Source organism: Galendromus occidentalis, unplaced genomic scaffold (assembly GCF_000255335.2).
Source record: "Galendromus occidentalis unplaced genomic scaffold, Mocc_1.1 scf7180000076870, whole genome shotgun sequence".
NCBI classification, from domain to species: domain Eukaryota; kingdom Metazoa; phylum Arthropoda; class Arachnida; order Mesostigmata; family Phytoseiidae; genus Galendromus; species Galendromus occidentalis.
Window position 1 is genome coordinate 550,454 of NW_003804859.1, and position 12,100 is coordinate 562,553.

The 12,100-nt window shown below is 51.3% G+C and overlaps 1 protein-coding gene across 1 annotated transcript; it reads right to left on the minus strand.

The window, feature by feature from the left end:
* On the minus strand, nt 1-5,149 carry LOC100902974 (ankyrin repeat and BTB/POZ domain-containing protein 2). The gene is given in 13 exon segments (XM_029110597.1): nt 1-336; nt 487-624; nt 734-1,021; nt 1,113-1,291; nt 1,402-2,219; nt 2,322-2,586; nt 2,711-2,988; nt 3,117-3,324; nt 3,472-3,777; nt 3,909-4,021; nt 4,193-4,333; nt 4,474-4,645; nt 4,648-5,149. Coding segments are annotated over 13 exon segments (3,669 nt in total). The 3' UTR covers nt 1-75.
* Between the last annotated feature and the right edge of the window lie 6,951 nt (nt 5,150-12,100).

Sequence of the window (12,100 nt, forward strand, 5' to 3'; positions counted from 1 at the left end):
ATTCTTCTCGTTTCCGTTGCTTCCTCGCGATCATCCGCGTTCCATATACACTTGATTTACAAGTTGCCGATCCTTTCAGACAATCGGGCTTTTCCCCGACATCAACGAGATCTGAGCGTCCCGCTGTCGCACTCTCACTTGGAGAGCGTACTTGAGTCTCTTGAGCAAATCACCGTGATCCTCGCGGTTGGTGAGCAGCTTTCGAAAACTGTTGTCGTAACTCATCAGAGATACAAGATTCTGCAGCATGAAGCCAAGACAGTAGCGGAGAAGGTGCGATGCATGGTAAACACGAGCATGAATGAAGACGGAAACGATATTCTCGACGGTGATGGTCTGTAACGGGGAGCGATTCTTATTGTTTTTCAACGCGAGGTCGAGACTCACTCTCAGCAGCGTCGAGGCATGACTGACATTGATTTAGGACTCAGGAACTAGGAGCCAGGATCCTTCATAGGGTCACCGAATCGGAAACGCCCAGCTTACCTTGGTGCAAATGTGCTCACAGTAGGTTACAAGAGGAATCAGCTGAAAGTAAGTCGAAGCCGTGAGGAGCTCGAGAGCGTCCTGGGGCGAAACCGCTATCCCGTCGAATCCTCCTTTATAAAGATACTCCATGATCATCTGTAATGCGGATTGGCTGTAGTCGAGCTAAGCGGATGTATATCTCTCTCATTCTCTGGAGATACATTTGAATTTTCAAGTTTGCCGGATTTCAAGGCGAGAAACTAACTTGGAAGATCGGATAGCGTATATCTTTGATCGTGACGACTTGGTCACTGCTCCCTCCTGCCAACATCTCCTTGAAACGCTCAGAAGCATTGACCAGGATAATTCTATGTCCGTAAAATGATTTCCCTTCAACTACAAATCGAACATCAGCCATTTCCGGAGAATTGACGTATCTTGGATCGATTCGTGGTCCAGGTAATCGGTTTGTGGGGAGCTGAATTGATTCCAGAGGCTCCCTCCCGAAGCACTGGGATAAGATGTTCACTATGGTCAGGGTGACATTATCGTTCTGAGGGAGAGAGAGATACTCATTAACGGGAGGCACTGCCGGCGATCCCCAGAAGTCTCTTCATGACTCAACGTTCCGAAGTCAGACGAACCTTGCTGCAAGCCATCAGCTCGAACATCAGGGGGAAAGTCTCGTCCACGAGCAACGCAGAGCTCTCCTGAGTCCAGGTCATCTGAAAGTCCTGCAGGATCTCGCTCAGGGCGGCTTCATGTTGTTGCATGTGACACGTCATGAGCGACTTGCTCCAGCTGTGAAGCGTCCATGAAACTCCTGGTTGATCAAATTGATTGAATTAATGAACGGAGGGTGTTTGAGGCTGATCTCCTTTCGACCACCCAGCCAGGAGATTGGAACCAGCCACTGCTACCGCTTGGACTCACCCATGTTCCGGAGGTCCAGGGTGATTTCCAGGAAACCGTTCTCCGCGCTATGATACATCGCCTCCTGTAAACATCGCCACTGATTTTTCGAAAACTTGTAGTGTCTCGTTTTCCGCTGCAGTGTACTCTGGCTTCCTTCCGACAGGATTTCCTCCAGGGAAACAGCTGCTTGAGGACTCGATCCGTGTATCGGGTGGGATATGAGTCGGTGGAGAACTGAACGATGGCCGTGAGCGGCAGCGACAGCCACCGGAGACGGAGTCCCGGATGAGGCCAGACCCTGGGCATAGCACTGATTGTCTGGTGTCATCGTGCTGAGGTATGGATGGGCCCCGAAGGACAACAGCAAGGTGATCATGTCGTTATGAGCGGCTGCCACGGCGAGCTGCAGCGGGGTATCTGTCGGGAAAGTTTCACCTCCGGCCTCAACCTGAGCTCCGGCTTCGAGGAGAGCTTTCGCGGCGCCGATATTGCCCTGAGCGACCGCGTAGGTGAGCGCCGTCCAAAACTGACATTCTGAACGAGCTCCGGGACTCTGTGCGGTCTGTCCCGGGGTCCTCAGATCCAGATCGGCTCCAGCGGATATCAGACATTTTATCGACGCGTCGTCCCCTCGGAGCGCAGCTATCATCAGAGCTGTCAGTCCGTCCTCATTGACCGTATTCACTCCGTTCGGAACCTGCTTCAAAACGCTGTGGATTATATCCAAGCGAGTGGAGGTCCCTATGAGTCGCATGGCGGTTCGAGTGTTCAATAAGCGAACGCCGTCGGGACCGTTGATTTTTTCCGGTAAGAACTCGATTGGGTCCTGCTGGATCCTGTCGGGAGAAAATCAGCAATGGTATTCGCCAGCTCGGATGAATTTCCACAGCTAGAGTAGAAGAATTCGAGGAATTTGCCCAAGATAAAGAAAAACTCACCCGAAGGCTCGCAGTGGACAGTCAACGCCGGGCAGCAAAAGCCGCGCAGCTTGCAGCACATCATTCTCATCGACCATGAACGACTGGTGGCGATATACGGTGAAGGCGGATGCGACGCGAACCCATTCAATGATTGGCGGGAGGAGTTGGGAGCGTTCCGGCGAAAGAGAAGAACTAGTTCTTTGGTGTCCGTACTGGGAATGCTCTAGCTGGGAGCACCTCGTGTAGTAGAACAAGGCCCGCGTTCCGGCCGAGGACCAGCGCACTGATGGAGGAATAAGATCAATGAGATCGATATGTGGCAACGCTCTCGCTCGAATTTTCCATGGTCTGTCGCTTCCATACGAGATGGAAAACGGGTGGGGAAAAATGCGCCATGAGAGACTCACCCAATTGCTGACCCCAAGCGGGTCGCATGGCCATATTGAGCAGATGGAGGGCTTTCTGCAGAAGTTCTTCGAGCTCGCCGATGCTAGCGACGCATGTCGTCAGCATCGAGTGCTCATCACCTCTCTGAGGGACCTGAACCGGCCATTTGGGCAGAATCGGGATCCCAGTGCTGGACCTGGACATGGTGAGATGAGTGCAGCTTTGGAATAATCCGAACAGATCCCCGCTCTGAGAGAGTGCCGAGTCCACCGAGGCTGCCGTCAGTGTTTCATAGCATCTGCATCGCAAGAAGAATATTCTCAGAGAGAGGTCTCGGGGGGATTTGAGGAATTCCGATCTCCGACAAATTCCGCAAATCGTGAAGCCGTGCTCCCTGAAATATGGCGTCTGGCGAGGCCGACTGACCTCAAACACGCGAAAACGACTTCTTCCAAGAGATTCTCCAAGGCCGCCGCTAGAAATACCGCCGCCATTTCCGGTATGAAAGGGGCTAGACCGGCGTCGATTGTCCAGCGATGAAAGGATCCAACCGAGAAGAACAGTCCGGCCCGGGACGATTTCGACTGGCGCGAACACGAAGCCCCACCGAAAATGGCTGCCGCTCGGTGACACGCTGAAATCGCGGAGGACAACGTCATTCACAATTTCGATGCACGAGGAAAAGGAAAAGAGCTCAGATTTGAAAATATGATATTGTTGCTCTCAAACGCCTGTATGTGTCCGTATCTCGATTTGCACCTGATGTCAGGTTTGATTTTACCTTTGACACAGTTGTTGGCCAACCATGGCGACAGGACGACCCATAGTGCTCCCGTTATCTCGCTTTTGCCGCAAACGCCGATAGCACGAGCGAAACGCTGAGCTTCTCGTGCGATTCTCACCAGGGGTCTTTGCAACAAGAAAGCCAGCTTCGGAATGGCATCTTGCGCTATGCGGTGGAGAACGTCTTTGAGTTTGGTGGAGTTTTCAATGATTCTCTGTACCGTGGCGACGTCCCATGGAGCTCGCTGCAGCTGCACTAAGCGATACGACGGTTCGAGCCAAACGAATTCATCAGCTGCGCTCGCTGGAAGGGAATCGCGGAATGGGTAGATGTTCGCTGTCAGAGACAGCCCATTTGGCAGAGGGATCTCCTACTTCATCTACGAACGGGTAGAAATCGGGTATCCATGGCGTTGACGTCAACGGATTACTCACAGGTCAGATTCGTGGCCACAGTTTCCATGCTGGATTGATGAACAACGCGCGGTGAGACTTTCTTCGGAGCGGGGAGCGTCGCTTGATCTTCAGAGTCAGTCGATACCGCGCTTCTGTTAATATTCAATTAATTTTGGTTTCGAGTTAACCATCGATCATGAGAATTAATCATTAAATAACAATTTCGGGCCTCATCCAAAGCCACGGGGCGTGATTGATGGTCACCGTGCGCCTCCCATCCGGCCAACAAGAATCATCCCGGGCGCTGTATGCTATCAACAAACCTTATGCTCCTGGTGGTCCCACTGGTGATTGTCAACTTCTCCATCAGTTGCTCAGGATCAAAGGAATCGACGTTGTCCTTCGACAGCGCGTACTCGCTCGCGGTGCTCTCCGTCATCGATGCGTGACCCGAGCTATCATATCTTCTCAGGAAGAATAATCGTCTTAAGGCTTCCTGGTCCAATTAATCAGCGCAGATCCCTTTCTCACACCGTCTTTAGGCCACCGTCACTTTTTTCTGGTATGAGCATCGAAATGGATAAATTCAGAATCGGAATATCACCTCGTTTTTTGTTGCTGCAGCAGCAAATCCAAAGACTGTGGAAAACTGAGAATATTTCTTCTTCTCTGCTTCATTCGCTGAGGCAATGGTCTTCGCCGAACTTCTCCTTTCTCGGTGGAGCTCAGAGAATCCGTGTTGCTCGCGCTACTGCTGTTTTCCGTTCTGGAAGTTTCCGGACAAGGAATGAATTCCCCGATATACCACCGTAATCGTATCCCGCCTTCATTTTGGATATCGCGTGCTTGGAGCAGCGTTCGTCTGACAGTACTGATCCTCACCTCGTCTCTACGTTTTCACAGTCGTTCAGGTCAACTCCGGCGAACTTCTCGCGATTAGCCACGAGCGTGTTCGCAGGAGGTGCTGCGTGTGGGGTGAGGGGGCGGGGTTTACTGAATGATCTATGCAATGCAGGTGCCGAGCCACCCGCCGAATTTTTTTGGAGGGGACGCAGGGGCGTACAGTCCTCGGCGTCGTCCCGGAAAACATCGTTCTCAAGATCCGCGCAGTTCAAATCGATAGCGAAATCTATCGTCGGAGGGGCCCCATCCCCTGGAGGTCGAGGTGATGACGGGACCACATTACGAACATCGCTGAGTCTGCGGGGCTTCGGTCGGATTATGTCTGGAACGTGCGCTGCGAAGGCCGCGAACTCGGGTGGTTGAACTTCCGCAGCCATCTGGACCGCCTGAAATCGGAGTGAGAAACGACTTTTGAATTTGTTGATGGAACTATTCCGAAGATGGAACTCATTCAGATAATTTCAAGATTTTCCAATCGATAAAAAAGAGGTTGATATCCCCGAAACCGACAGCCGAGTCTCGCTGCGCGACATTCTCATGATTCATGGAAGAGCATGATTCATTTTTCCTCATTGATATTATTTGCTTCACTTTCTTATTTCCATATTTGAGGAGGCTCGATGTTCATGAAAATAGCGACGACGGAATAAGCGACCGGAGATAGAATCAGGGTCATTTCTCAAGCGTCGAACGTTAATCATCGTTATTTTTTCTTTATATTTCGATCGATAGCGATTTTTCTCTCCTACGGAATAATTCAGCTCGTCATACGTAGGCTGAACCCTCTCGACTGCCCGATAGCTGGTTCGATAACTGCTATTAAAGATGTTACGTGTCGCATTGCGGCCTCGCAGTCGAGGTGCGAACACGTCTCACGCTCATGGTGAAAATGACACGATACGGGCAGCGCCTGCGCGTCGATTACATAGAGCTTCTTCAAAAGCCACTGGGCTTGCCTTCTTCTGTGTTCGAAAACGTTGGCTCCCGTACGAATTTCGTTCCAGAGAGAGACCGTTCTGATTCGGAACACTCCGGCAAACGTCCAGTCTTGCATTTTCGATGCGAATGATAAGATTCCGTACCGTGTCATTCTCGATCAGTTTCCCTCGTTCCCCATTCCGCAAGCGTTATTCAGGGCGTACAGCGTACACGAGAGCGAGCAAGCGAGTCGAGAAAGCCTCGGATCGTTTCGGATCATTCCCGAATTAGGAATGCCGACGAATGTCGAGCAATTGTGCTATCCTCAGGAGAATCAATTAGAAGATATAATGGAAGCCGTGCGATGTCTCGAGCGTTGGGCGAGCGTTGGGCGAGCGTTGACGGAAGACGCAGAACTCGTTTCTCCGGCTCGTGGTGACAGCGGTAACATGTCGCATCGGATGAGAAACGATTTTCTAACGAGTTTCTCCACCGGACGGGAATTTCGTCTCCGACCACAGCATCAGAAAAGCCTTGGGGAGAGAAGGCGGGAGACCTCCGAGTCCGGAGGTAATTGACGCAAAACTGATCGGTAGCAGAAGCGATGTTGTTTCAGAGTCCTTTACCGAAGAAGAGCTCGACACAAAGGGACGATCATTGAACTTTTTGTACAAATATAAAAAAAAGTGGCTCCTAGCTGACAGGCGCGGCTATCTCGCAGAGGTGTGGATCTGAATGGCGTGTATCTTAATCTCGCAGGGAAGGCAGAAGATTACAGCCGAGATGCCGAGATGTGTCCGCGTGAAACGTATACAACGTCGCCAGTGGTATCTTGGTAGGGGTGCCACGCAGATGTAACGATCTCGGGTTCAAGTGCATAGGCCATCGAAAATATCGTCTGTGACGTTTCGGAAATCCTGCGATCGTCCGCGAAATCCTAAATGAGAAGCAGAACAGCGCACAGATCACAGACATCGACCGACATGTCACACCATGATACGGCGCTCCGATAATTCCGCGAATTCCAGGGTTTGTTCCACCCGGTTTTATTGAGATTCAATAGTGTTATGCCGCTAGACGTTGTCATCCGGAAAAGCGATCAACACTCGGACACCGACCGCTAGGCTCTCGGGGATGATGGCTCACTACACGTACAGTCTAGTTCACTTTATCTCTTGCTTTTATTCGTGTCATTCGGTACCATTTTTCTTCGGACCGCTCAGATTCGGATCGGTATATATTCAACTCTAGATTTGATCGAGCGGAGCCGCAGCTCGCAGACTTTCTGCTCCGGAGGGTTGGGCACCGTCGCGTCGTCGTCCCGACGTCCACCAATATCCTCCGAGAAATCGGTCCCCGGCTCGAAGACAGACCCGTAGATAATCAAATTAATCCAGGCTTTCGGAAAAAATCGCGAGGGACTTGCCACTCCATTGAGAGGCATCTTCCAGCGACAATAGGGCTCCATCCGAACGATGACACCGCTGAAAATGCGTAATGGCGACACTTTTCGTCCTGAATCGTCGATCGGTGATCGATGATTTCTTATCTGGTATCGGAACAACTATTTCAAGAACGATGCGAACTTCTGGTTGCTCGCCTGTGCCCGCTGCGGCACCCTTTTCTCGCGAGGGCGCTCTCCATCAGGATCATCGCCGCAATCATCTCGATCATGGCCGGAGGCTTCGCAATTTCTCCGGACTGTCAGTCTCGATGGTTCCGTCACGAAACATTTGCGAAGCGGCTGATTAAGTCGATGATTTTCCCACGCAGGTCCACCGACGTCGTTGGTCGCAGCGAGCGACGAATTCGGCGACCCCCCAATCGATTCTCTCGAGGAGCTCCTCAGAGCTTCTCAGAGCTCCTCAGAGATATCATTATTCCAGCTTTGTGGTCGACGGAATTCCATCCGTCCATCAAGTGCTTTCTGATGAGTTCCTTTATCTTCCCTAGAAGAGTTCATTGGAATTTGAAGCAGTCGATCCGATTACGAGAGGTCGACCCAAAGACCACGCGATAAAATCTTCTCCGGAGTTCCTTCAAGATTCACATGTTCCTCGTCACGGTGCTGCGACGCGACGTTAGAACGGGGAGATCCTTACTGACACTGCGCCGGCCGCGAGCGGAAGCGTCTTAGCTATAAATTCCCTTCGTACATTAGACGTGACCGAGGTCAGTGTTTGTCGCGGTTTTCGAAGTCGAAGACGGTGTCCTCAAGTGTTGCCCGTCTCGTTAGTGCTCGTTATGAAGCTTGTCGGAGATTTGTTGCCAATTTCTTCAGTGTTTTGCCACTTGGTCGGACATCTGTGTTAATTGAGGGGCCTCTAGATGGCAAGAGCTCGACACAGATAGAGAGGACTCGAAACAAAAAAAAAGAGATCTCATCTGACCCCAGAAGAGGCCGGCCACGAGATGGACAATCAGATAGCCGCCCCGGCGGAGCTCTATTTAGCGAGCCTCCTGATTTCACCTGACTGTCTGCCCGCCCGACTGACTGCCTCAAATTGCCTGTCGATTCGTTCGCCCGATCGCTCCGTCACCCGAATTCAATTCGATCACCAGCCATGGAATCACCAACGGCCCATGGGTGATCGGTTGACAAGCGATTTAACCTTTGACTTCTCAGCGTTTTTCAGCGCATACACGCAACTTGACTGGCAGAAGTGAGGCTCAGAAACGCAGTGGTCAGAATCCCGGGCACAATTCGCAGAAACAGTGGAGAATTCTTCCGTTCCCGGCAGCGGCATTCATGGAAGCTGAATCACAACAAGCGTGAGCGAAACGGTGATAAAAAGTTTGATAGTCCAGCTGCGGCTTCCTCGTAAGCACGCCGATGAATGCGAGGAAGGTTCGTGTTGACGAAATCGGACCATGCTTATCCAATCCCAAACATTCATCCCGAGCAGATATTGTCGGTGGTGGAACCGCGACTGCACGGACGGGTTTCCAGATAAGACTATCACAGGCAAATTGTTCTCTGTGCTCAAGGCAGAAATTTTCGCATCCGAAGAAACGCTTCCAGTGGGAAATATGACTATCACCATGGACTGTATAATCAAGGGAACGCTTCTAGTATTCCTCATTCCGATTGGCGAAATTATCAATTTCGAGGCGGGAATCGGTCTATCTCGTGGGTCATTCGAAGCGACTGCGGAAATCGTGAGCTCAACGCAACGTTCCGTTTTATCGGTCCCTCCACGACGAAGTCGTGGACGACCTTCGGGGGACGCTCATTTCCGATTGGAGGCTCGAAATTCCTCGCCGCCGCTTGCCGAGCTTTCTTCGACGCAAGCGACGATCCGGAAGATCTCGGATCGAACCAGGAGTCTGGATCATGAATGGGAGACTGCTTGCAATATCATTCAGAGGTCGGTTTTTTGATAGGGGTCAGGTATGGAGGCGCCTTGTACGAATATTTTCGTTCGAACCTCCAAATGATCTGAGTGAACGAATCGTATAAAATGTCTCCGATCGAAAAAGCGACGCTACCGAACAACTCCAACTGAGTGATCCGATATCACGTTGTTTTTATGTTCACTGGAATGCTCATCAGGGTCTGTGTATTTTCTCCCGGGTAAACCCGGCTCTCGCCACCGACCCCTACAGCGATGTACGACGAACGGTGGACAACGATTCAATCTGGACAACGAGACATTGCCGTGATGAGACAAGCGATCACGGAGTGAGCGGGAAGGCAGACCGCTACCACGATCGACCGACACTCATACACTCTGCTTCGTTTTTTTTCGCTTCTTTTTCTGTACATCTTGTTGACTTTTCGTCGATGACTCGGATCGGCAGTCGCTTCTATATCCTGTTACCTTCAGAGACTGTGAGTGACGGCACACGGAAAGTTTCACGACAGTTGTACAATCGCTATCAGTGCGATCTCGCCGAGAAGTCCGAAGCAAACGCCGTCTACTAGGCTCGCTGTCCGATATTCTCTTGTACGATTCCGTCTGATTGACTCACAATAGACAGACGCTCACTCACAGAAAGAAAATCATGGATTCCACTGACCAAGAATGTCTCACCTGAAAATTCTCACCATGAAAACTGTATCACCTGTTCTGGGTATGTAAACCCGCAGACATCGACTTGATCGACTCACTCAGAGACTCCGCCACCGATTCTCGCGTGCTGCTCAACCGCCCACCGATCTGGCTGCTGCGGGTTGGAGCCGAAGCTCAATGCCGAATGATCGAACGTTTCAAACTTTGGCAGAATCCTCAGGAGACATGTGCTGCAGATAATCTGCTCAAAAATCTGCGGGGAATCTTGAGGAGTGCCAATCGGGTGCTCGTTCCAACCGCCCGCTCAAGCGCTCATCAGTTTTTTCGTCCGGTCGCCTGCGAGACTGACTCTTAGGCACTCGGAGAATCTCGGCTACTCCCGGAGATAAGGAGCCTGCTCGCTTCACATACCGAGGTGATAGCGGCGGTCATCGGCGTCGCATTCTTTTCTTTGGGAGTTCGACTTGCCTTCGGGATAATTTGTAGGGGTACGCGCTTAAAGCGGCACAGGAGTAACCGAGCGATGCCTAATAAAGAAGGCGAACCGATAGGTGCCTAAGCTAGATGTGATTTCAAGAAACAACTAATCCGGAGATAACACTTTACATCCTTTTGAGAGCTCCCTCAGGCAATGGCTTCCCGCTAACGCGCTTCAAATGAGAGTGGCTCCACGGAATATTGCTCGTAAATAAACTCCGATCAATGGACTAAGTGAGTCGAGAGCCGTGGGACGATAACGGAAAGCTCCTGAGTTGAACATACAATCGAGAACTGCCCTGATGGACCGACTCCAGTCCACGGGAGCAAAAGCTCTAGTTCAGGGTTAGGACGGGACACCTCGTGACCATCCACATCTGGCTCCCGATACTCGAAAGTTTTCGCTATTGGTACGTCTGGAGAACCTTGGAAATGCTTGCTAGTTGATTATCTGAGCCCCGCTGCCGTTTCTTCGACAACCGAGCGATCGATAGGACGATCCCGGGAGCCGACAGTTTAAAGCAGTCAGATAGTGAGAGACAGATGAGCAGTAGACAGGCGTATGGAGGAGGGACGGAACGATCAGTTTTCTGCGATTCTTCTTTGACGAGGAACACGCGCGCTGCATTTCACAGAAGTTTCGTTTTAGTCAACGTGTCCCTCGAGCGCAGACAACCGAAATAATGAACGACTCGAGCACAGTTGAATGGAAGCGAATTTCGAATCAGGAATGAAGCAGAGTTGCTCAAGACCGTGATGGAAGCTTCAAACTCTCGAAGGAATAGCATTGGAGAATACAACGGCAGATACACAGACGTCCCGCAGCAGCGGAGGTAGAGGGTTCGGAGTCAGCCGAGAACAGATCTGTCACTGAAAAATACCGATGGGACTGCGCCGCATTCGGGGGAGCTCGCTCACTCAGTGCGAAACTTGGCCGTCCGCAAAAATGAAATGACAAATTTTTTCGCTGCTGTTGACGCCGGTTGCCGATCGAGCAGAACGCTCGATCATAATCTTTCTTTGCCCACTCACGACAGAGCTATTCCGATTCGATGAATTCGTCAGCCGCCGGGCTCAGCGACGTTGGGGCCGACAGTTGCGGATGGGGAACCGATTGATAGAAGCATTGACTTCTTCGGCGAGCGAACCCAATTTTAGAGGGATGTGGAGTTCATGATCGAGCCGTTTTGGAAACCGGAATCCGAGTGATAAGTCCCGAATCCCTCCTATCATCCCGCGGAAAGACACTTGTAGGGAGCTCAAGCTAAGTTCCACTCCATGGTGAGGCTTCAGAGACGCCGGAAATTGCTCCAGGGTCTTACAGAAAGCGCTTCAGTGGATGAATCATATCTCCAGTCCTCCCGATTCGTCATGTATGTACCATTCTAGTTCTGACGAAGGAACGAGTCTGGAGTCGAATGAGTCACTATGGAACCCGAGGGGCGTCATTTCCCCAAAACCACTGCGGTTGAGTTTTCTGAAGTCCTTCTCAGACCTTCGGAAAGAATCACAGTCAGCCGAAATGAGGAACATAGGGAGCATAGGAGCATACTTGAGATGACTGTTTGCTTCATCTCCGGAGTTTCTTCACTGAGGGGGGAGGGGACTATTGTTCTCGGAGCAATACGATCTTTCATGGACTCCGGGGATCGATGAGGACTCGAAAGTACGAGCCGCGTGCCCAGGCATTGGATGAAAGGCTTTATGAGAGGATTCGAGCACGGCGGACGACGAATCATACTGCGAATTCCAGGACAGAATGCTCCGGACGTCCTCGACCGGCGTCATTGATTTCGTTGGGCGAAGCTGCGTTTCATGTCTGAGTACTTCCGCGACGATACCACGAACGATATGATGTACGATGTAACGTGAATGTTCTCATATCGACGGGCACTACCAATGTAGACTCCTGAACCCTCC